Source organism: Giraffa tippelskirchi, chromosome 5, assembly GCF_054371585.1.
Source record: "Giraffa tippelskirchi isolate mGirTip1 chromosome 5, T2T-mGirTip1v1.2.pri, whole genome shotgun sequence".
Taxonomy (NCBI): domain Eukaryota; kingdom Metazoa; phylum Chordata; class Mammalia; order Artiodactyla; family Giraffidae; genus Giraffa; species Giraffa tippelskirchi.
In genome coordinates, this window is record NC_137279.1 from 73951101 (window position 1) to 73976723 (window position 25623).

Genomic DNA, 25623 nt, shown 5'->3' on the forward strand with positions numbered 1-25623 from the left:
AACACTGTGCAACATATTACATACATATTACATACATAATATTACATATTACATACAAATTACATCTCAATCGTTTCTCACAGAAGCCCAGTGAGGTAGATATTACCTCCACATCTTAGAGAATGTAAGAGTTTCAGAAAGGATAAACCATTGGCAAAGATCAAACTGCTAGGGAGAAGCCAAACCATAATTTGATCTTACTATGTCTCAAAAATTATTCTTTCTTGAGCACTCTGTATTTTAAAAATTGCTGTGAAAACACCCCCCCCCCCCAGGAAATAATGCCTAAATGCAAAAACATACATGGGTGCATGCTTAGTCACTCAGTCACATACAACTCTTTGTGACCCAGTGGGCTGTAGCCCACCAGGCTCTTCTGTCCATTGAATTTTCCAGGCAAGAATACTGGAGCAGTTTGACATTTCCTACTCCAGGTATCTTCCCCACCCAGGGATGGAACCTGCATCTCTTGCCTCTTCTGCCTTGGCAGCAGGATTCTTTACCACTGCAGCTACCTGGGAAGCCTGAATGTAAAAGGTACATTAGTTCAGTTCAGTTTAGCTCAGTCACTCAGTCGTGTCCGACTCTTTGCGACCCCATGAGTCACAGTACGCCAGGCCTCCCTGTCCATCACCAACTCCCGGAGTCCACCCAAACCATATCCAAAGCTGTTTTAAAGAACAGATTTGAAGATCATTTGAATAGTTTTTTCCTCTTAGTAGGAGGTCAAATCTGGGACTAAAGTGGATCCCTTGTTATTATCACATCATGTAAATTTAAACACAGGGAGGAGAAAAATCTCAGAATTCCAGCTGTGGCCCATAGTCTACAATAAAATGTAAAGACCTTAATAAACAAAAGCCCTTAAGAAAAGCATTCAAGAGGCCTGCGATTTTAATAAAACCCAAAAGTTCAATTAACTTTGTGCAGCTGAACTAAAGTTAATGGGATGAGAGCTGGCAGAGGGCCTACTCGACACATGAGGCGTTGATGGAGTGGAAATGAACGCCATCTCTTGGTCCCGAAGGGTTACTGCAGCAGAACTCGCGCCTGCCGCTTGCGCAGGCGCAGAACCAGCTCCCGAAGGGTTACAGCAACGGGACCGGCGCCTATCGCTCGCGCAGGCGCAGAACCAGGCGGCCAGGATGAAGGAGCCGGGCGCACCGCTCTGCGCAGGAATCACAGTCCCGCCTCCCGGGCTTCAGTTCTCGGCTTTGCCGCTAGGGGCGGCCGCGAAGCTGAGCGGGCCCGGTTTCCAGCCGGGCCGCTTTCCCAGCCGGGCCCCAGCATGGCTGCCCCCAGGGCCGCGGGCCTGGCAGCCGCCGTGCGTCCGCTTTCCTGACAGCTCGCGGCGTCTGTGGTCTCCTTCTCTTCCCCAGGCCACTCCAGCGGACATGTTTGCCAAGGCCTTTCGGGTCAAGTCCAACACGGCCATCAAGGGGTCGGACAGGTGAGGGGGAAGAGGGGTCCGTGCCTGTCCACGAGGGCACCCAGGCGTCTCTCGAGCTTGACCAGCTCGCAGCCTTTCTGTGCTCGGTCAGTCGACATGGGGTGGAGGCCGAGGGGCACAGTCGGAGAAGGGATCCCAGAGCGGGGCACGGGTGAGTTAGACATATTTTGAGGGTGAAAATGGGAGAGGAGGCCCGAGTTATCTCCCAGGCTGTCTTTTTTTTGGATATTATAGTGAGTTTCAAAGAAACGTAATTCAGTCAGCGCGTATTGACTGCAGTTTGTTCAAAGTGTAGTGGAGGATGAAGAAATGAAGGAATACGGGATTCCTGCCTTACTTGGAGCTTTGAGTCCCTTGGGAGAGATTGGATGGGGCACAGAGAACTACCGGTATATGACAAGTGACTAGACACTTCTCATATCTGGCGGGAGAGACACATGGAGGGTCAGGTGGAAGTGGATGAGGCATACGTGGTAACTGTATCTGTTCAGACAGTGTTGCAAACGCAGATATCACCTTGGGGATTTTGGAACCAGTGTTCTCTAGTTGTCATTCTTGATGCCCTGGTGTGTCTGTTTAAGCTGTTAGATTTGCCAGCCATATATGAGAAAGGGGCAGATCCAAGAGCTATGCGTGAAGTCAGGAAGGCAGGACTGAGTTTCCAGTGGCAGGCTAACTTGGATTGCTCACCGGGTCTCAGTTTTTTCTTTCTTTCTTTGTGAAGTGGAAAGACATGCCTCAGGAACATGTGAAAATAGATGAGACACTGGATGAGAAAGATAATGGGATGTTTTGGAAGAGTGTGTGAGAATAGGGCATCATCAACCAGACTTCCTTGGTCCTCATGACTTTATAGTAAGTCTTTCTGAGTCCTCAATATTTATTAAAATCTATCCAGGCAGCATTCATACCAGGTATGTGTGCCCTCTACAGGAGAAAGCTTCGGGCTGATGTGACAGCTGTTTTCCCCACTCTTGGAACCGATCAGGTCTCTGAGTTAGTACCTGGAAAGGAAGAGCTCAACATTGTAAAGCTGTATGCTCACAGAGGAGATGCAGTGACTGTGTACGTGAGTGGTGGTAACCCCATCCTGTTTGAACTGGAGAAAAATCTGTATCCAACAGGTATGGCAGTGGGGTGGAGACGGCCATTACTGTGGTCTCTGCCTAATGTCTGTTTCTCCTTATTTCTTCCATTAACCTGTCTTCCTTAAAACAAATGAATGTAAAATCTCCCTAAGAATTTTTTTGTGTTTTGTGTCCCTAGAATTGGATCATACAAAACCAGAAACTGTTATAGAAGGGAGGGGGAAAAAAGGGCTAACAAAAAGCAAGGGTTGTTGCCAAGGGAAATGCTAAGGTGAAGAAACACTTGTTTCTAGAGGGTTGACTAGGAATGGAGCAGAGGTCTTGGAAAGGATGGAGTTTCAGTGAAATGAAAGTCTCTCAGTCATGTCAGATCTTTGTGACCCCATGGACTGTTTACTCCATGGAATTCTCCAGGCCAGAATACTGGAGTGGCTAGCCATTCTCTTCTCCAGGGGATCTTCCCAACCCAGGGATCAAACCCAGGTTTCCTGCATTGCAGGTAGATTCTTTTTACCGACTGAACCACCAAGGAAGCCCAAGAATACTGAACTGGGTAGCCTATGCTTTCTCCAGGCAATCTTTCCAACCCAGGAATCAAACCAGGGTCTCCTGCATTGCAGGCAGATTCTTTACCAACTGAGCTACCAGGGAAGCCCCTGGAGTTTCAGGGCATGTAAAAAATGTTTCTTAAAACTGTCACTAGTGCACTTTTCTTAAGATACTGAAGAGATATTATGATGGGAAAGAAGCTGAAATAATTAAACTCCATACCCAGCTGTCTTAGTGATGGACTTTGGTCGAGATACCTCACCAGAATTCTTTCTTATGCTCTCTCTGGCTCTCAGGATTTTGTTGCTTGCTTTCCTCACAGGTTTCACAGAGTCAGTGTCTTTTCCTCTTCTCCTCTCCTGCTGTCTTCTACTTTGTCCTTTGGGGCTTTTCTTCCTCCTAGCTTGGCTGTAGCAATGCAATGCAGTTTCCTACCCCAGGCCACCCCTACTCCTACCCCACTTTGCTGTTGTACACATACAAGCCCCTGCTAATGACTATAGAAACAGAGGGAATAAAAATAATAAGTGTGAAAAAATTTCAAAATGTCTTATAGGCTGGTGCTCTGGTTTTGGATTTCTTGCTTCTGAGGTCATAAATGAAATCCCTGTTGGGTCTCTGTCCATACTTTGATCCACTATGGCCCTTTTCTTCTGCTCCTGCAGTCCGGGCAAAGCAATAGGTGCCTTCAAGGCTCAAGTGACATCCAGTTTCTTAAGTCTCTGCCTTCTTCAAGGCTGCAGCGTCTTTAAGAAGGGAGTCAGCCCCATGTAAGCTGTATGGAATGTTTCCCACAGGAAAAGGGGCACTTGATTCCCAGAGTAGGGGAAAGGGATACTGGACAGGCAAAAGCAGATGTTTACCTAATCACTAGTTTTAGCCTTACATGTAAATATCCAGCTTCGGCAGTTAATCTCTTAAAGCTGTAGTTCACTTCATGTGTGTCTTCCTACCAGTAAAAATGATAACTTCTCAAGATCACAGATTGAGAGAAACTACTGCAAAGAACTCAGTATGTAAAGAATCAGCTCTCTAGGACTAAAGGAAGCAAAGATTCTGAAATAAATAGCACATGACATATAAACTGCTTTACAAACTTGAGGTAGCCTAATTTAAAAAAAAGGATGCAGCTTCTTTGGACATCCCCCCTCCACCCTCTCTCTAGCTTTGAGTTGAGTTTTTTCTCTGTGTTTTGATGAACATGACCTAGTATTTGGCTTGGCCCATTCTCCAGAGGGTTGAGTTTTGGCAGTAAGTGTTTTCTGACCCTCTCTTTGGACAGTGTATACCTTGTGGTCTTATCCCGATCTTCTACCAACGTTTACAACATGGCCTCTGGTGCTCGAAAAACTGGTGGGGGGAGCAGGTAAGAGTATTTTCTTATATTCTGGATACTGTCTAAAACCTACTTCAAAAAAACCAACTATTTAATAAATGTACCCATTTCGTGCATTCATACAATTGAAGAATGGAGTTTCCCCCCATGTCTTTTGCATCTCTCACTTGGCGGCTTCCACAAACTCCCTGGGCCTGAAAGATCCTGCTGTAAGTCTTAAATAAGATAAGTGGCATGAAGTGCCTTGTGAATCGCTGTTGGCTATCCTTTAGGTTAATAAGATGACTTGGGGAAACCAGACTAGGATAGATCACGGAAACTAGACCCTTGGCTTGGTCCTTCAGTTTGACCACTAGCCTCCCAAAGGGTGATCTGATACTCAGACTGCTGCTTTCTACTTTCATTATGAATAATGTAGTTGATAGTTAATGAACATTTGTTGACTGAATGAATAACGATGAAGTGAACTGTGGAATTAGCTGTGACGCTTTTGTTTGCTGCAGATTTGATGCTGCCGGGACTAGTGGTGCCCCCTGCTGGCCTGCCTCAGGTACAGAAGGGCGACCTCTGTGCCGTTGCGTTGGTGGGGAACAGGTACTGTGCCGGTCAGTGGCCTCAAGGGGGCAAACTTAGGGAAAACTTGGGAAGGGTGGGAATGACAGCTTCACAGCATGTGGATAAAGGATTAAAAGAGAAAACAGATTCTTCCTGAAAAATCCCAAGAGTGGGAATGGCAGTGAGCCTGTGGAGTGTGCACACATCTGGGCCAAGTATGTTTGTTCCTGCTGCTGCTTCTCCTTTTATAAAATTTAATTTTTTCTCCCTAAAAATTTTTTTTTTAGATTTACAGACAAGTTGCAAAGATAATACAGAGTCCTGATATACTTCTTACCCAGCTTGTCTTGATAACATCATATATAACCACAGTACAGTTATCAAAACTAAGGAATTAACATTGGTTCAGTCCTGTTGACACTATTACAGAGTTTATTCATATTTTCCTGGTTTTCCCACTGTGTATATGTATTTAAAAAATTTTTTTTGTTCAAGGATCCAATCTAGGGTACCACCTTGCATTTAGTTGTCATGTCTTCTTAGTCTCCTGTGATATTTTCTTGCTTTCCTGCCTTCCATGACTTCAAGACTATTTTTGTCCAACATCCACATCATCATCATCTTTTAATTATTTTTAATAGATTAATTGAGGGAGATATAGTTTATATACTGTAAAATGCACCTATTTCAACTGTATAATTTAGTGGGGTTTTTTTAGCCTATTTATAGGGTTGTTTGGCTATCAGCACACTGCTTCTTTTTCAAAATAATTTAGGAAGTAATCATATGAACAGTTATGAAAAATCAAAACCCACTCACCCCATAATTCTTTTCTCCTAGAAGTAACCATCATCATTCTGATGTGTAGCCTTGCCAGCCTTCTTCAGTGCATATATACATGCACATATAAAATGTCTGATGTGGGGTGTGTATGTTTAAAAATACAAACAAACTCTATCCCTAGTATTTTTTTAGTTCAGATAATGTGAACATTGTCCATGTCAGCAAGCACAGATAAGCTGAATCATTTTACCTGCTGTGGGGTGATGGAGAAGGTCCTCTTCCGGTGGACACTGTGGTTGCCTTTACTTTGTCACAAACAAAAGCTTCCTAATGCTTCTGGGGACACCAGGGCCAGTATTTTCCTAAAGTAGATGCTAAGAAGCAGAGCTGTTTGGCTGATGATTGTGCACGTCTTCTGTTGCCCTACAAAAACCCTATCAGTTTTCATTCCACCTACAGGATATATGGAGCCTGTTTCCGTACATGCTCACTGACGCTGGATATGATGGGTTATATTCATTTGTGACATCCTGAATGAAAAGTGACATCTCATTATTTTACTCATTGCTTTTTTGAGGGAGAAAGGTTGTAGGCCTTGAGGGTGGGGGGCGTGTCAGTGTTTAAAGATCTCATTTTTGCTGCTCATAGTCTCCTATTTTCCTTGAAGCTTTTGGCACCAGGTGCCTAGAAAGGTTTCCTTCCTGTTTACCTGTAGCAAAACTTGGCTGTTGAAAAGAATGGTGATATTATTGTTTATTCCCCCCCAGTATTCTATCCCAGATAGGAGAAAACGATGGAAATGTGTATTTGGCCTGCTTAGTTTGACGTTTAGAATGTATTTGAAAGGAAGCCTGGGCGGTTTATGGCCGAGGATGAGGGCACAAGGGAGTTTATTAAAACTGCAAGCCATATTCGAGACTGAAGTTTTTGAGCCAATGACCCTTCCAAAGGTGGAAGACAAGGACCCTTCTTTTATGAAGTAGGAAAGAATCCAAATTCAAAGATTCTGTGGCAGGAATTGACCCATGGGCACAATAAGTGGAGCCACCAGATTAGCAGATATTTTTTTGCAGTTCAGGTGTTGGGAATTCAGTCCTTGAATCTTCTCCCTTGGGTCCAGGCAACCTTGCCAGGCTTGTATATTCCCCTACTGTTAGACAGCTAGACACCGATCCTTACAGGCAGTGTGTGAGCAATGCTTGAGTAACACTGGGATGACAGAGACTCCCCATTTGGGCTTTGGAAGTTTTCTGTAGTTATTATAAATGTGGGGTCTTCTTTTTTTGGCTATTATGGACACGTTCAGTTCTTAGATGGCTACCCTGTTATAAGAGCCAATTCAGAAGGAACCTCTAGTTGGTACCACACATCTGTCTTCTCTCTTCCCGATGGCATTCATTGGCCTACTTTATGGCGCGTGAAAGACTTCCCTTCTCAACTTGCAAATAGGAAGGCTTCCTCTTACTTTGGCCTCCTGCGTGACACGTGGGATCTTATTTCCCTGACCAGGGATTGAACCTGCGTGAATAATTTTTATTTTTGAAATTAAAGAAAGAGAACTTTTAAATATCCTTCTGAGTCCTGTCTGGGTTTGATTCGTAATAGGGATAAAACAGTGATAATATCAGTAGATGAGTTACTTACCCAGAAGGGATATTTGGTCAAGGGATTTTTGAAAGTCGTATATGGTACGTGTGTGTATGTGTGTTTGTGTGTGTGTGTGTATGTATTAATAGCTTCGTCGTGTCTGACTCTTTGAAAGTCATATTTATAGGTAACTTGAAGAGGATTGAGACTGCACTGAGTTTTCCTTCTGTGGTATAAGTGGGTGCTTCAGATTTGCAACCGTGGTGCTTTGAGCACGTGAGAAAGCCGGTCCTGACGTGTGCCCTCCTGGAAGACTTTCCTGACCCTTGTCTCCTCCTCAGAGCCCCCGTTGCCGTCGGAGTTGCCGCCATGTCCACAGCTGAGATGCTGACCTCAGGTCTGAAGGGAAGGGGCTTCTCTGTGCTGCACACCTACCAGGACCACTTGTGGTGGGTTCAGGGTTTGTCTGTTCTACAGGGAAGCTGGGTGGGGAGAGCCCAGGGCCTGGGTTCAGAAGTGAGAGTTTTGGTCCCTGCTGTGTCCTGTTTCTGGGCAGACATTAATTTCCTTGCTCAATGTGAAGAAAAGACTTTCTTGTTTTTCCTTTTTAGAGAGGAAGTTACAGAGAACTTGAATTATTTTCTAGGTGAATTGTAGAATCCTAGGCCTCGAAGAAGGCCTTGGGGATTGTCTTCTCTCTCAGAGCAGCAGTGTCTTTCTTTTTATAGCACTGGTCCATCTGGCCTTTTCTGCCGTGTACATTCAGGCATCTCCTGGCCCTATGACGAGGGCTCAGAAATTCTCACATCTGAATCCAAATCAAAGCAGAGTTGCTCCTCAGGCTCCAGGGTGGTAATCTGGTTACTGTTATGTTGTTTAAGTTTTACGTTTTGGATCTCCTCCTCATTACGGAAGTTGCCCTTTCTCACTGTGACCCTTGCTCTCTGGCACTTGCTCTCAGAGCTTATTTTCTGCTTATTTTCTAGTCTTTTAGCCAAAATAGTAAATAGGGCTCTTCTCAAAAACAGTGTACCTGGTCCTTTGGCCAAGTGTGTGGCCTGTTGGTATAGATTTACCCATTACATTTTTAGTCAGTCTTCGAGTTATTCATTTTACGAGTATCAGCCAGACCCTGCTTTGCTGGAGGTATAGCCTCATCCATCTGGGTCTCAGCAGACATTTGCAGGCTGCTTACTCAGGAGCTCCCAGCTCCTTGTTTTCTGTCAGTGTGAGAAATTAAGGTCTTGTTGTCTAAATCGTTTTATCAGCAGCTGCCTTGTCTCCCATCCTCCCACTCTTTGAAAATACTTTCAGTATTTACATGATCACAATAGCCTGATCATGCACTCAGGCCTCACTATTAGCCTCATTAAAAGCCTTGTTGCAGCTGTTAGTAAACTTAGTTTGACTTGCATAATCTTAGTTAAGGTAAAGCTTTTTGCTTTTACCATCCTGTCTTCAGAAGGCTTAATGGCATAGACCATTGTAATCTCTACTCTGCAGGTTAGGTTGCCTTTTTTTTTTGATTGAGGTATAGTTTATTTCCAGTGTGTTAGTTTCAGGTGTACAGCAAAGTGATTTTAGTGATCACTAGTATATCTAGTGATTCCAGATACAGATATGTACATATATCTTCTTTTTCAGATTCTTTTCCATTAAAGTTTATTATAAGATATTGAATATAGTTACTGTGCTATACAACAGGTCCTTGTCATTTATCTGTTTTGGATTGCATTCTGGTTTAACACAGAAGCAGCTGTTTTGCAGTCTTGAGCAGTTCAGTTATTTGTACTTTGTTCTCTACTCTCAGCCTTGGGTTTGTATTTCACCACTGGTACTACAGATGCATTTGCAATCTTAATTTTGCTTTTTAATTCAAAGTGGTTTTATTTTTAATTCATATGAAGGGAATACTTTTGGGGGGGCTTCTATATAACTATATTGTCTTTAATTTTTCTCTGTCCCTGAATTCCTGTTAATATTATTAGTATTCCTTTGGGATAAGGAGGAGGCAAGAATTCCTCTCTCCATTTCAGAGATGAGGAAACTGAGGCATGGGACTTCTCTGGGTCCAGAACTGGAGACAGAGTTGAGATGCATACCCAGGCTCTCTGGCCACTCTGGACACCCCTGCCTGTGACTCATTCTCTCTGGATCCCCGCTGGCCCCCTGACCAGGGTTGGAGGGTGTGGTGGCTGCCACTTGGTGTTTCTAACGTGAGGTTTTTGCAGGCGATCTGGAGACAAATCCAGTCCACCGTCCATTGCCCCACTGGCCCTGGACCCCTCCGATCTCAGTGAAGAGAAGGGATGTGTCAAAGCCGACACCGCCCTGCAGGGTGACATGAGGCACCTGACCCTGGAGGGTGAGGAGGAGGAGGTCCAGCGGAGGTGTGAGAAGTCCTCGTTAGAAGCCACGGAAGACCCCGGCCTGGGGGGCCTGAACCTGGACCCCATGGACAGCAAGACCCTTCAAGGTACAGCTCTGAGGGTAGCAGGGCCTCTGCTCCCAGCGCAGGAGGCTGACGTGCTCTGCGCTGCTTCTGACTAGGCCTCTGGGAGGGGAGGGAGTTGGCCTTGGCTTTGGTCAGGGTGGTGCCCAGCACTTTGCTGTCTCACCTTGGAGTCTTTTCCACGTAAGTCACGTTTTCCCGAGTTCCTGTGGGCCCAGCTGCACAGCCCGCCAGGGTTTCTCTGGCTCTGACTTCTCTGCCACAGAAGTGTTTGCGTCTGGCTGGCTGGGACCCTGTGACCTGCTGCCTCCTCTGGGGTCAGCCTTCTGCGAAGGCTCCATGTTCTGGAGAGTCTAGGTGCTTTGGCGCCAGGCAGTGGGCTCCCTCAGAACCCGGGAGTGAGGGGGGATGTCACCGCGCAGGCCTCTGCATCCCTCAGGAAGGATGAGGTTTTCCTGTTCTCCTTGCAGAGCAAATGGATGAGCTGCTGCAGAGATGCTTCTTGCATGCTTTGAAGTGCTGTGTCAGAAAGGCTGACCTCCCGTTGCTCACCAGCACTCTCCTGGGCAGCCACATGTTCTCCTGCTGGTACGGAGGGTCTGGGGGCGGGGGGCAGGGGGCCCTCTCCTGCTTCTCGGTGATCGGATGGGACCAGGCTGATGGGGGAGTTGCCTGAGGAACGTGATGTGGAAAGCGGGAAGTGGAGGGTTGATCTAGCAAATACTGACTTTTAAAAGCTTAAATGTGAGCCAGTGAAAGGATGTTGCGGAAACGAGGCTAAAATTCCCAAGGTGCTCTGAGCCCTGCCTCTGCTCTGGTGAAGCTGGGCTCTCTCGCAAATCAGGCAGCATGTCCCATCCAGGAAGTATCCTGGGGCAGCCTGTGTCTGAAAGTCCAATCCCCTCATGCTTTTCTGAAGAGTAGGTGGGCTGGATGAGCTTCTATCAGAAGGAAGAGTCAGTGTGAACCTCCCACGCCAGCCCCAAACACAAGCCACCAGCAGAGGGAGTATTGTTACGTGTAGATAACTTCTGGACTTTGAAGCTGGGCTCAGAAGCCAGCTTCCCAGGGTGTTAGAGCAGGGCGGATTTGAACCTGTAAACAGGCTTCGTAGAGCCCTCATTCCCAACACTTGTAAGGTTGCCATCAAAATCAAATAGCCTGACATTTCATAAGCAACCAGTGAATATTATCATGTCAGGAGATTTGCTTATTGGTTTTCACCCTAAGTCTGAACTTCTTTCTTTTTGAGAATTTTGCTCTCTCTCTTTTTTTTTAATGATTTTAATGTGATTCTCTTCCTCTTCATGTGAGCTTCTTTAAGGGATTCTATACAAGCATGAGGTCTGGAGTGTGTGGCAGGATACTTGGTAATTTGTCCTGACCTTGCTGGGTTGCAAGTAACTGGGAAAAGGGATCCTGGAATATTCTCTAGGGTAGAGGTTCTTAACCTGGGATGGGTTCTAGAAAGGATCCCTGTGAATCCAAACTGCTATTGCTTATCACATATTCAGAGAAGATGTATGTTCTGAGGAACCTTCATTAGGGACTTCTCCCACCAGAACTAACAGCTGTGGGGTAGAGACGCCAAGCTTTTTCGATAAGGAGTCAGACAGTAATTATTTTAGACCATACAGCCTCTTCTGCAGCTCTGCATGTCTGCCCCTGTGGCCTTGAAGCAGCCATAGGCAGTAGATGAACGGGTATTGCTGGAGTTGGTCTGCAGGATGTAGTTTGCCAAATCCTGCTCTAGCCTGGCTGCCACAGTGAGCTTGGTGTTAGAAAGACTCACCTGGAGGTGAAACTTCTGAGGACACAGAAGATCGTCTAGTTTGAGAGGAATCTAAAACTGTACCTAGTACAGTAGCCATGAGCCATGTGTGGCTGTTTAAATTAAAATTAAATGAAATTTAAAATGTATTTCCTCAGTCACATTAGTCACATTTCAAGTGCTTAATATCCACATGTGGCATGTGCCCACCACATTGATAGCAGAGAACATTCCCTCTTCACAGGAATGTGTGTGGGACAGCAAGGGTTTAGAGTGTCTGAAGTCTTTACCTCTTTCTGATGCTGCCACCGAGCAGAAAGTTCTGGAACAGTGGCCTCTTCTCGAGCATCCTGGAGGAAGGCTGAGGAAACGGCCTCCTTTCAGCGTCAGACAGGTCTCACCCTACTGCTTTGTTAGCTTAACTTGCCTTTTCCATCTGCCATCAGCCCTGAAGGACGACAGCTGGACATAAAGAAGTCAAGCTACAAAAAGGTAAGTGGGCCCCTTCTCTGCACACCCGCACAGGGAGCTGTGTAGGGCACTCGTGGCGTGAGCTGGTTGATGTGGGGAAGCCCTGTCTGCAGGGCTGATGCTAGAGTTAAGCTTTTTGATTCCAGGTATAGTGGGATAAGAAAGCTCTCCCGGGGCTGAGGCAGTTGGGTGGGTACCCACTCCCCTCTCTCCCTCCCACCCCTTTATACTCAATCCGAGTTCCAAAAGGCTTCACCCGTTAGTCCCCAGCCCTCAGGATGGGGCCCCTCACTTCCTAGCTGGACGAGGACAGGGACTGTCCCGCGTCCCTTCCCAGGCCCTGCTTAGATCGGCGTCTGGCACATCGTAGGTGCTCAGCGCGTGTGCAGAGTCGATGAGGCCCCCTACCGCTGGCCCTCTCTCCCTTAGCTGTCTAAGTTCCTGCAGCACATGCAGCAGGAGCAGATTATACAGGTGCGGGAGCTGAGCAAAGGGGTGGAGAGCATTGTGGCCGTGGACTGGAAGCACCCGAGGTGAGTGCCGGGGGCCTGCTCGCTGCAGCTCAGCTGGCTCCGGGGCACCTGGGCCAGGACTGGGGAGCTCTGAGACACCAGTGTAAAATGTGCTTTTTCTTTCCTTCTGCTGGGTTTCAGGATCACATCTTTCGTCATACCCGAGCCCTCCCCGACCTCCCAGACAATCCAGGAGGGTAGCAGGGGACAGCCCTATCACCCTCCAGATATAAAACCCCTCTACTGTGTCCCAGCCAGCATGACCCTGCTCTTCCAGGAGTCTGGCCACAAGTGAGTTTGCGGAGAGCAGCCTGTCTCTTGCCTGCTTGGTGTTCTGGCCTATAACCCTCTCAGCCTGAGTAGTGCTCTTCTGTGACTGGCAAAACCTGCTCTGCCCCTCTCCTTTCCCTCCCCCCAGACCCAGCTTCAAGCCTCCTTCCCCTGGGCAGGGTCTCCGGACTAAGTGAGCGAGAGAGTAGGCCTCTCCCTTTTCTACCTGTGACATGGCCCTGCGGGCCTCAGGCAGGAGAAGGGAAGAACAAACGCAGAGCTGGAGAAGCCGAGGACAGCGCCCTGCTGAGCAGGGAGTGAGTCTTGGTGTTTGCGGTTTGTCCCCCAGCACAGCGTGAGTAACCTCCTGGTCGCTTCTCACCCAGGAAAGGGAGTGTCCTGGAGGGCAGTGAGGTCCGAACAGTTGTCATTAACTACGCCAAGGAAAACGACCTAGTGGATGCAGACAACAAAAAGTGAGTGGATGAGGAGGAGGGCTTGCCCTACGTCTTTCCACACTCACCTTCAATAGATGTGGGGGCTGGCTGGGAGGGTGGGGTGCAGGGGATCTCAGCCTTCTAGAAATAACCAAGGCTGGTGGTTTCTAAACCATAGGCCGTGGACAGTTAGAGTTGTGGCTAGGGTAGTCAGATCCATATATACTGTCCACACTGACTGCAGCCTGAAGAAGCATCATCTCATACGTATCTTGAGGCTTCCCTGGTGATTCAGTGGTGAAGAATCCACTTGCTGATGCAGGACATCTAGGTTCTATCACTGGGTTGGGAAGTTCCCCTGGAGGAGGAAATGGCAACCCACTCCATTATTCTTGCTTGGGATAATACCATGGACAGAGAATCCTGGCAGCCTACAATCCATAGGGTTGCAAAAGAGTTGGATATGACCTAGTGACTAAACAACAAGAGTGACCTGAACGTATATATCTACCGTTGATTGTCAAATGCAGGTGCTATTGTGAGGAACAAAATGAAAACTTCAAAAAATTTTACCAAAGCCATCTTAGCTTTATGGTATTCTCTGTTTTCCTAGTAAGTGGATACAGAAGGTAAACCACTAAAGGAAGAGTGTTCCACTAATTTTTTGTTGTTGTTAATTACAAAAGATAAGCTCGTGATCCAAAAGTTGGAAACTACTGGCTTCATCATGGTTAGTTAATAGCATAACTGAGCCAGGGATGCCAGTCTTCGCATTTTTTTTCCCATACCACTTTCCGCTTCACTGCCTACTTCTCCTTTATCCTAGGAAAGCATATGTGTACCTCCCATCCAGAGAATACGTTGCATCCTGGACTGTGAACCCCTAGTTGGTTCCAATAATCCTGATTGCCCATGAACAACACATAAGAGACGAATCCTGGGGCTATTTATTGCTTCTTATTTCCCTTTAGTCTCGTGAAATTGGATCCTATCCTTTGTGACTGCATCTTAGAGAAGGATGAACAGCACACGGTCATGAAGCTTCCATGGGACAGTCTCCTGAGCAGGTAGTGGGGATTGGGAGCCCCTCTCCAACATTTCCATCCCTTCCCCTTAATGTCTATCGCATCGGACATCAGGATTGTCACTGTCATCGTCTCTGACTTCCGTTCCATAATTCACACTGGGTCACTCTGCATAAACACAGGCGTGAGTAATTCTGATGTGGAGGGTCTTGGGATGATTTGGGCCAACACAATATAGAAGAGAAGGAGAGAGGAAAAGAACATTAATTAAAAATAAGAACTTCAAAAAGAGAAACAGAAAGTGGGAGTGGGGGATGGGGATTGTCTTAAAATCTTTTCAAAGGAAGGGTTCTTATACCTTTGCTTTTCCATGAAACCAAAACCGAAAATAATTTATATCAGGAGTTAGCAAACTGTTGCCTGTGGGCCAGATCTGGCCTGCTACCTGTTTTGTAAATAAGATCTTATTGGCACACAGCCACACCCATTTGTTTACATATCTCTACTCTGTGTTCTTGCTAAATGGCAAAGTTGAGTAATTTCAAAAGGGACCATATGGCTCTTAAAGCCTGAAATATTACCATCGGGCTCTTTATAGAACAAGTTTGTCTCTCGCAATATATACGCTAGCAAAGAAAATCTGGTTAGACAAAAGGTACAAATTCCTTTTGGTAAAGGCGTCTAGAAGAGGTGCATGATTGGAACCAGTCAGAAATGCGAAGCTGTGCTTTATCTGGCTGGGTAAGGTAGAGTCTTGAGACAGGAATCTGCCACAAGGCCGCTGGGCAGATTTTCAGAAGGCCAGACCTGTGGACAGTTTCCAGGGGCTCATCTCAGATGTTCCCTTCCCTGAGTCAGTGTATCTCCGCTGTGGCTGCATGTTGGGGAGCTTAAAAAAAATGTATCTTCCTTGAGAACCTTCTGTGTAGCACAGAGAACTCTACTTGGTGCTCTGTGGTGACCTAAATGGGAAGGAAATCCAAAAAAGCGGAGATACTTGTATACGTATGGCTGATTCACTTTGCTGCACTGCAGAAACCGACACAGTAGTGTGAAGCAATTACAGTAGCACATTTTTAAAAAATGGATCTTCTTGATCAGAGTTTCTGACTCAGTTGGTCTGGGGTGCAGCTCCCTAGTTGATTTGCATGATTCCACTCTGCAGCCAGAGGCGAACCACTGCCTGCAAGATCAGCTTCCATCCAGCCGCCTGCTGGGCGCGAGCTATGAGGAAATGGCTTCTGCTGGCGTTATCAGCCTCCAACTCGTTAACTCCCATTTCAGATGTCTGGAAAAATTGCAGCCTGCCTATCAAGTGACCTTTCGGGGACAAGAGCCCATTGTGAAGAAAGGCAGGATCTGCCCAATTGACATTACCCTAGCACAGAGAGCTTCGAACAAAAAGGTAATTTTTAAAAGATACAACGTTTGAAGATGGTGATTTAATCTTCTTGCTAAGTTCTAGTCTCTCTAATGTGATTGGAGATTTTTAGATTGGCCTCAAACACTTCACAAGTTGTTTAGGAAACACCCATGTTTGTATGACTGGGCTGTGTTCTATGTAAAACAGGTGAAGCTGACCCTCTCCCTCACTGTCCTCTAGGATTTTGTGCTAGGAAACTTGCTAGAGCCTGGTTCTGAAAGTAAACAAGATCTTATATTTACTTTTTTCTTAGAATTCTGGTATGGGCCTTCAGCTCTTCTCTTTTTTGTTACCTCTTGGGCCTTGTTCAGGGAAAATAACTGGTAAAGAATCACTGAAGGAACTGAGCGTGTTTAGCTTGGCAACACAGTCGTAAGAACAAATTACATCTGTCCTCAAATATGTGAAAAACTGTCCTTGGGAAAAGGGCTGCACTTATTTTGTCTGTCTTGAGAAGAGAGAAATAGGATTATTGGGTAGAAGTCCCAAAAGACAGACTCCAGAAGTGTGTGGTTATGAGCGTAGGCTTTGAGATTACAGACTGGGTTCCAATGTGGCCTTTGCTTTGCTGCTTGACTTCGAGCATGATACTTAATGTCATTTTTGCCTGAGTTTCCTTGTATGAAGAATGGGGATAATACCTACCTCATAAGGCACTGTGAGGATCAAATGAAGGAATATATGTCAGTGAAATATTTACAATACTGCTTGGCATATAAATGTTCAATAAATGAGAACCAAGTGATGATAAGTTTAATAATTAGCAATAGCCACCATTTCTTGAATGTGTAATTATATACAATGATGATTTTGTTTTTATGTTAAAAAGAGCCCTTATCTCTTAGAGATACATACTGAAATATTTGTCGATGGGATTTCTAGGAGGATTTGCTTTAAAGTAACCTAGAGCCAGACATCCTGGAATGTGAAGTCAAGTGGGCCTTAGAAAGCATCACTGCGAACAAAGCTAGTGGAGGTGATGGAATTCCAGTTGAGGTATTTCAAATCCTGAAAGATGATGCTGTGAAAGTGCTGCACTCAATATGCCAGCAAATTTGGAAAAGTCAGCAGTGTCCACAGGACTGGAAAAGGTCAGTTTTAATTCCAATCCCAAAGAAAGGCAATGCCAAAGAATGCTCAAACTACCACACAATTGAACTCATCTCACATGCTAGTAAAGTAATGCTCAAAATTCTCCAAGCCAGGCTTCAGCAATACATGAACGGTGAACTTCCAGATGTTCAAGCTGGATTTAGAAAAGGCAGAGGAACCAGAGATCAAATTGCCAACATCCACTGGATCATCAAAAAAGCAAGAGAGTTCCAGAAAAACATCTATTTCTGCTGTATTGACTATGCCAAAGCCTTTGACGGTGTGGATCACAATAAACTGTGGAAAATTCTTCAAGAGATGGGAATACCAGACCACCTGACCTGCCTCTTGAGAAACCTGTATGCAGGTCAGGAAGCAACAGTTAGAACTGGACATGGAACAACAGACTGGTTCCAAATAGGAAGAGGAGTATGTCAAGGCTGTATATTGTCACCCTGCTTATTTAACTTATATGCAGAGTATATCATGAGAAACGCTGGGCTGGATGAAGCACAAGCTGGAATCAAGATTGCCCGGGAGAACTATCAATAACCTCAGATAGGCAGATGACACCACCGTTATGGCAGAAAATGAAGAGGAACTAAAAAGCCTCTTGATGAAAGTGAAAGAGGAGAGTGAAAATGTTGGCTTAAAGCTCAACATTCAGAAAACTAAGATCATGGCATCCGGTCCCATCACTTCATGGGAAATAGATGGGGAAACAGTGTCAGACTTTATTTTTGGGGGCTCCAAAATCACTGCTGATAGTGATTGCAGCCATGAAATTAAAAGACGCTTACTTCTTGGAAGGAAAGTTATGACCAACCTAGATAGCATATTAAAAAGCAGAGACATTACTTGGCCAACAAAGGTCTGTCTAGTCAAGGCTATGGTTTTTCCAGTAGTCATGTATGGATGTGAGAGTTGGACTGTGAAGAAAGCTGAGTGCCGAAGAATTGATGCTTTTGAACTGTGGTGTTGGAGAAGACTCTTGAGAGTCCCTTGGACTGCAAGGAGATCCAATCAGTCCATCCTAAAAGAGATCAATCCTGAGTGTTCATTGGAAGGACTGATGTTGAAGCTGAAACTCCAATACTTTGGCCACCTGATGTGAAGAGTTGACTCGTTGGAAGAGATCCTGATGCTGGGAAGGATTGAGGGCAGGAGGAGAAGGGGACAACAGAGGATGAAATGGCTGGATGGCATCACTGACTCGATGGACATGAGTTTGGGTAAACTCCGGGAGTTGGTGATGGACAGGGAGGCCTGGTGTGCTGCGATTCATGGGGTCGCAAAGACTTTTACACGACTGAGCAACTGAACTGAACATAGGAATGGGGGTGGATGGGGATATAGATGAATCACGGTTGGTCATGAGTTGATAATTCTTGAAATTGGTGATGAGTACATGGGGGCTTATTGTACTCTTCTACTTTTATTTATGTTTTAAATTCTCCATTAAAAAAAAATTTAAAAAACTGTAGAAAAAGCATATGTAGGAAAAGGAAATGGGAACCCACCCCTGTATTCTTGCCTGGGAAATCCATGGACAGAGGCGCCTGGTGGGCTATGGCGCATATGGTCGCAAAGATTTGGGCACAACTTAGCAACTTAACGAACAAACAAAAGTACATGTTCTATATGGGATAGAGTATCTGTCCCACTAAATATAATATGTAATATATACAGGCACACCTTGTTTTATTGTGGTTCATTTTATTATGCTTTGCAGACTGGTTTTTTTTTTCAAATTGAAAAAATTTTCAAATTGAAAGTTGCTTGTGGCAACTTTTGGGTCAAGCAAGTCTGTTGGTGCCATTTCACCAGCAGTGCTCACTTCCTGCGTCTGTGTGACATCTCAGTCATTCCTGCAATATTTCAGACTTTTTCATTATTATCTATTATGGTGGTCTGTGACCATGACCTTTGATGTTACTATTGTGGAAAAGATTACACCTCATTGAAGGCTCAGGTGATGGGGGGGCACTTTTTACAAATAAAGTATTTTTAAATTAAGGTATATACTTTGTTTTTTAACGTATAATGTTATTGCACAGTTAACAGTATACTGAAAGCATAACTTTTTAATGATGTTTTGTTGAAGTACAGCTGATTTACAATGTTGCTTTTAATTTCTGCTGTATACAAAGTGATTCACTTATATATATTTAGTCTTTTTTATATTCTTTTCCATTATGGTTTATCCCAGAATATTGAATATAGTTCTCTGTACTATACAGTAGGAACTTGTTCTTTATCCATCTCGTATATACTAGTTTGCATCTGCTAATCCCAGACTCCCAGTCCTTCCCTCACCCACCACTTCCCCTCTGTCTGTGAGCCCGTGTCTGTTTCTTCAGTTCAGTCGCTCACTCTTTGCGACCCCATGAACCGCAGCACGCCAGGCTTCCTTGTCCATCACCAACTCCCGGAGTCCACCCAAACCCATAGTTCATCGAGTTGGTGATGCCATCTAACCATCTCATCCTCTGTTGTCCCCTTCTTCTGCCCTCAATCTTTCCCAGCATCAGGGTCTTTTCCAGTGAGTCAGCTCTTCACATCAGGTGGCCAAAGTATTGGAGTTTCAGCTTCAACATCAGTCCTTCCAATGAACACCCAGGACTGACCTGCTTTAGGATGGACTGGTGGATCTCCTTGAAGTCCAGGGGACTCTCAAGAGTCTTCTCCAACACCACAGTTCAAAAGCATCAATTCTTCGGCGCTCAGCTTTCTTTATAGTCCAACTCTCACATCCATACATGACCACTGGAAAAACCATAGCTTTGACTAGACAGACCTTTGTTCGCAAAGTAATGCTCTGCTTTTTAATATGCTGTCTAGGTTGGTCATAACTTTCCATCCAAGTAGTAAGCATCTTTTTATTTCATGGCTGCAGTCACCATCTGCAGTGATTTTGGAGCCCCCAAAAATAAAGTCTGCCACAGTTTCCACTGTTTCCTCATCTATCTGCCATGAAGTGATGGGACTGGATGCCATGATCTTAGTTTTCTGAATGTTGAGCTTTAAGCCAACATTTTCACTCTCCTCTTTGACTTTCATCAAGAGGCTCTTTAGTTCTTCTTCACGTTCTGCCATAAGGGTGGTGTCATCTGCATATCTGAGGTTACTGATATTTCTCCCGGGCAATCTTGATTCCAGCTTGTGCTTCATCCAGCCCAGTGTTTCTCATGATGTACTTGCATATAAGTTAAATAAGCAGGGTGACAATATACAGCCTTGACATACTCCTTTTCCTATTTGGAACCAGTCTGTTGTTCCATGTCCAGTTCTAACCGTTGCTTCCTCTCCTGCATACAGATTTCTCAAGAGGCAGGTCAGGTGGTCTGGTATTCCCATCTCTTTCAGAATTTTCCACAGTTTATTGTGACTCACACAGTCAAAGGCTTTGGCATAGTCAATAAAGCAGAAATAGATATTTTTCTGGAACTCTCTTGCTTTTTTGATGATCCAGTGGATGTTGGCAATTTGATCTCTGGTTCCTCTGCCTTTTCTAAATCCAGCTTGAACATACAGAAGTTCACGGTTCATGTATTGTTGAAGCCTGGCTTGGAGAATTTTGAGCATTACTTTAGTAGCATGTGCTGCTGCTGCTGCTAAGTCGCTTCACTTGTGTCCCACTCTGTGCGACCCCATAGACAGCAGCCCACCAGGCTGTGCCTTCCCTGGGATTCTCCAGGCAAGAACATTGGAGTGGGTTGCCATTTCCTTCTCCAGTGCATGAAAGTAAAAAGTGAAAGTGAAGTTGCTCAGTCGTGTCCGACTCTTTGCGACCCCATGGACTGCAGCCTACCAGGCTCCTCCATCCATGGGATTTTCCAGGCAAGAGTACTGGAGTGGGTTGCTATTGCCTTCTCCGTACTAGCATGTGAGATGAGTGCAATTGTGTGGTAGTTTGAGCATTCTTTGGCATTGTCTTCCTTAGGGATTGGAATGAAAACGGACCTTTTCTAGTCCTGTGGCCACTGCTGAGTTTTCCAAATTTGCTGGCATATTGAGTGCAGCACTTTCATAGCATCATCTTTTAGGATTTGAAATAGCTCAACTGGAATTTCATCACCACCACTAGCTTTGTTCGTAGTGATACTTCCTAAGGCCCTCTTGACGTCATATTCCAGGATGTCTGGCTCTAGGTGAGTGATCACACCATCGTGATTATCTGGGTCATGAAGATTTCTTTTGAACAGTTCTTCTGTGTATTCTTGTCACCTCTTCTTAATATCTTCTGCTTCTGTTAGGTCCGTACCATTTCTGTTCTTTATTGACCCCATCTTTGCATGAAATGTTTCCTTGGTATCTTGAAGAGATCTCTAGTCTTTCCCATTCTATTGTTTTCCTCTATTTCTTTGCATTGATTGCTGAAGAAGGCTTTCTTATCTCTCCTTGCTATTCTTTGGAACACTGCATTCAGATGGGAATATCTTTCCTTTTCTCCTTTGCTTTTTGCTTCTCTTCTTTTCACAACTATTTGTAAGGCCTCCTCAGACAGCCACTTTGCATTTTTGCATTTCTTTTTCTTGGGGATGGTCTTGATCCCTGTCTCCTGTACAATGTCATGAACCTCCATCCATAGTTCATCAGGCAATCTGTCTATTAGATATAATCCCTTGAATCTATTTCTCACTTCCACTGTATAATTGTAAGAGATTTGATTTAGGTCATAGCTGAATGGTCTAGTGGTTTTCCCCACTTTCTTCAATTTAAGTCTAAATTTGGCAGTAAGGAGTTCATGGTCTGAGCCACAGTCAGCTCCTGGTCTTGTTTTTGCTGACTGTATAGAGCTTCTCCATCTTTGGCTGCAAAGAATATAATCAATCTGATTTTGGTGTTGGCCATCTGGTGATGTCCATGTGTAGTCTTCTCTTGGGTGTTTACTATGACCAGTGTGTTCTCTTGGCAGAATTCTATTAGCCTTTGCCCTGCTTCATTCTGTACTCCAAGGCCAAATTTGCCTGTTACTCCAGGTGTTTCTTGACTTCCTACTTTTGTATTCCAGTCCCCTATAATGAAAAGGACATCTTTTTTGGGTGTTAATTCTAAAAGGTCTTGTAGGTCTTCATAGAACCGTTCAACTTCAGCTTCTTCAGGGTGGGGCATAGACTTGGATTACCGAGATACTGAATGGTTTGCCTTGGAAACAAACATATCTGTTTCTTAGATATGTTTATTTGTGCTATATTTTAGATGCTACATATAGATGATATCATATGGTATTTGTCTTTCTCTTTCTGATTTACTTCGCTTAGTGTGATCATCGGGGCATAGACTTGGATTACCGAGATACTGAATGGTTTGCCTTGGAAACAAACATATCTGTTTCTTAGATATGTTTATTTGTGTTATATTTTAGATGCTACATATAGATGATATCATATGGTATTTGTCTTTCTCTTTCTGATTTACTTCGCTTAGTGTGATCATCTCTAGATCCATCCATGTTGCAGCAAATGGCATTATTTTGTTCTTTTTTATGGCTGAGTAATATTCCATGTATCACATCTTTATCCGTTCATCTGTTGTAGGTTGTTTCCATGTTTTGGCTGTTGTAAATAATACTGCTATGAGCATAGGGTTACATGTGTCTTTTTGAATTATAGTTTTGCTTGGATATATGCCCAGCAGTGGAATGACTGGATTATATGGTAGTTCTTTTAGTTTTTTGAGAAACCTCCATACTGTTCTCCATAGTGGCTGTACCAATTTATATTCCCACCGAGACTGTAAGAGGATTCCCTTTTCTCCACACCCTCTCTAGCATTCATTATTTGTAGAATTTAATGATGGCCATTCTGACTGGTGTGAGGTGATTCTCGTCATTGTAGTTTTGATTTGCATAAGAATGTAACTTCCATATGCACTGGGAAACCAAACAATTCATGTGATTCATTTTACTGTAATATTCACTTTATCATGGTGGGTCTGGAATCGAACCCACAGAATCTCTGAGGTATGCCTGTATTGGATGGGATAAAAAGAAAACTTCAATTAGAAGCACGAAAATTAATTATTTGAATGAATAGATATGCTTATAAGGATGGTGAACACAGCAGGGTAAGGAGGCTGCAGAGGCCCTGGAAGGTTTCTGGAGGGCGGGCATGTGGTCTATACCCACCATCAGTCTTTTGTTTCACCAGGTGACCGTGGTCCGGAACTTGGAGGCCTATGGCCTGGACCCACGCTCAGTGGCTGCCACCCTCCAGCAGCGCTGCCAGGCTAGCACTACCGTCACTCCTGCTCCGGGGCTCAAGGACAGCCTGCAGGTTCAGATCCAAGGCAATCAGATCCACCACCTTGGCCAGCTGTTGCTCGGTGAGCATCCCCCCTGAAGAAGCAGAGACGTTAGTCTCATTTGGCAAAGATCTTCCTACCAACTAAACTCACTCTAGTGAGTTTACCATATACATAGTTTTTAGCAGCCAGCGAGAGGTGGAACTAATGTTTGCCCTTTATCTTTTAGCCCCCAAATTCAATGTTTTATCCACAATCCTAGTAGAGAAGTTTTCTTTCTGGTTTTCCTTTTTTATAAAACATTTGTGGAGCACCCAAACTTTGCTAGGCACTTTGCTAGGCTTTTTGCAGGCTTGATCTCTCTTAATCATAATGATGCTGAAGAACCGTTTCTGTTTTACAGATGAAGAAACAGGTTCAGTACTTTGTACTGAGATAATTCAGGTGTTCAGTGCTGTAGTTGGGCTCCAAACCTTGATTTGCGGAATAAACTCTTTAAGTTCAATGAGCAAGACCCACCCAGTCCAGCTCCATCTTCTCTCCACCTTCTCTGGCAGGTCCCTGACTCCCAGGCCAGGCCTCAGCCATTCTGGTCTCCTTGCTGTTCCCTGCGTGCACCTCTGCTTTCACACCTGGCTGCTTTCCTCCGTGTGGTCCCCTAACCTCAAATGGCCTCTCACAGCCTCTTGCAGCCTTAAAGGCTCATTGGTCCAGCTCAGGGGCCACAGGAAGCCTGTCTTAGAACATGTCCCATTTTAAAATTTTCTGTTTCCTTAAATTCACATTTAAAAAACTGCTAACATAGCACTTTCCAATTGTGTTTGTATTTCTGAGTAGTGTCTACAACTGGGCTAATTTATTCTGCTATCTGAACTCCCTGTTAGAATGAGCATCTTGAATCAGAGACCTTACCTTTTTCATGCCCAAGTTCTGGCGCATAGTAAATGCTCACTAAGCAAACTTACTTTATGGTCTAAGGTTGTACCCCGCAGTTAACTTTTAGAGCTGCACCCCTTTAAGTGAAGAGCCCCATATGAGAGACAGAGGAAAAAAGATAAACACATAACTGAACTCAGACACATGCATTCTCTCTTATGGGAAAATTATAAATGCCTGAAGTACACCTAGAAAGTAGTTATGAACGTGTAAGTTGCTGAAAGACGTCAGCCTTGAGGCCTGAGGATGTATGGTCCATCCTGCAGGGGTTGAGTGCAAGCTGGGTGTAGAAGAGCAGGTCATGTGATGGAAACAGTTTGAACTGAGGCTTGCAGGCGGAAATGAACAGAGTGGGGCAGGAGGGCCAGGAGGTGGCTGTGCAGGTTGGGGACCTCGGCATGCATACTGAGTTGCTTCAGTCATATTCACCTCTTTGCAACCTATTGGCCTGTAGCCCACCAGGCTCCTCTGGGATTCTCCAGGCAAGAATACTGGAGGGGGTTGCCATTTCCTTCTCCAGGGGATCTTTCAAACCCAGGGATCGAACCCGTGTCTCTTACGTCTCCTGCACTGGCAGGCGGGTTCCTTACTGCTTGTGCCACCCGGGGACTTTGCAAATCAGGGCAAAGGAGGGTCATTGTAGACAGAGGGGAAGGAGCGGGCGGGAGAGAGCATGCACAAACCTCACTGAGGAGTTTCTGCCTTTTGGATTGTAGAAGAGTATCGGCTTCCTCGAAAACACATCCAAGGCCTGGAAAAGGCCTCTAAACCTGGCAAGAAGAAATGACAGACTCTTGTTTCATGTGGTTGATCCAGTGGAAATCCAAGCTGTGGGCCGGTAATTTATATGAGTATTTTCTGTTTTTGCAAATTAAAAAAATATATATATAATTCTTTACCAAAATAAATTTTTATTCTAATCTGAATTTGATTCCCTTTTGTTTCTTCCACTTAGCTAAACTGTTGTACTAAGTTTTCAGGTTCGAAGCCATTTGAATTGAACACTAGAGGCCGTTGTAGGGTGCTCTTCCATTCATGTGGTTTCAGTCATTTTGGTGTGTACTCTGCTTTCAAGGCCCAATAGCCCATCCAGAGTTCAGGTAGGGGGAGCCTACCTGTTTTTAAAGTCCTCTACCAAATATTCAATAACCTCTTGCTATTCTTACTTAGCAGCAGCAGCAGCATTCTTACTACCTAATCAACTTCCTAGCCCCAAAATCACTCCTTCAGATATCTAAAGGGCTATTTATATGTTTATATTTGTCATCATTCAAAAGAAGGAACAGTTATCTCTTCCTTGAGCAAAGTTTAGGCTAGACCAGAAATAAACAATGAAAGCACATAGGACATGGGTTTCTATACAACAGTAATTTTTCCTCAACATTGACAACTGCCACTAATAGCTGTAAGTTGTGATGTGGCTACAGGATAGATGACTTGGCTACAGTGAAGAGTCTTAACCAACAAATGCTTTCTTTAGCCTCAAACTTCTTTACCTGGGGCTCATGGACAAGGTGTTTAGAGGGTCCATGGAGTTCTCTGAAATAGTGCATAAAATTTTGTATGATCATTTTCCTAAAAGAGGTTACCATGCTTTTGTCTAGTTCCCAGCTGGATCATGTGAAAAGATTCAGAACCCC

At 44.7% G+C, this 25623-nt stretch overlaps 1 protein-coding gene across 7 annotated transcripts; it reads left to right on the top strand.

Moving 5' to 3' along the window:
- Positions 1–400: 400 nt before the first annotated feature.
- EIF2D (eukaryotic translation initiation factor 2D) lies at positions 401–24909 on the top strand. 7 transcript variants are annotated; one of them, XR_014054691.1, is made up of 15 exons: positions 401–1450; positions 2384–2574; positions 4370–4453; positions 4927–5017; positions 7690–7797; positions 9580–9824; positions 10271–10388; positions 12018–12063; positions 12472–12575; positions 12696–12845; positions 13211–13300; positions 14233–14328; positions 15571–15691; positions 16592–16800; positions 16915–18819. XR_014054691.1 is itself a non-coding variant. In XM_081493267.1 (15 exons), exons 1-15 carry the CDS (start codon positions 1002–1004, stop codon positions 24768–24770), a joined length of 2139 nt encoding a protein of 712 aa, XP_081349393.1. In that variant the 5' UTR covers positions 401–1001; the 3' UTR covers positions 24771–24909. The 7 variants fall into 7 exon arrangements, 6 of the variants coding, with proteins under 6 accessions (XP_081349393.1, XP_081349394.1, XP_081349396.1 ...); XM_081493267.1 differs by lacking the exons at positions 16592–16800; positions 16915–18819 and adding exons at positions 22954–23128; positions 24700–24909; XM_081493268.1 differs by lacking the exons at positions 12696–12845; positions 16592–16800; positions 16915–18819 and adding exons at positions 22954–23128; positions 24700–24909.
- Positions 24910–25623: the final 714 nt, after the last annotated feature.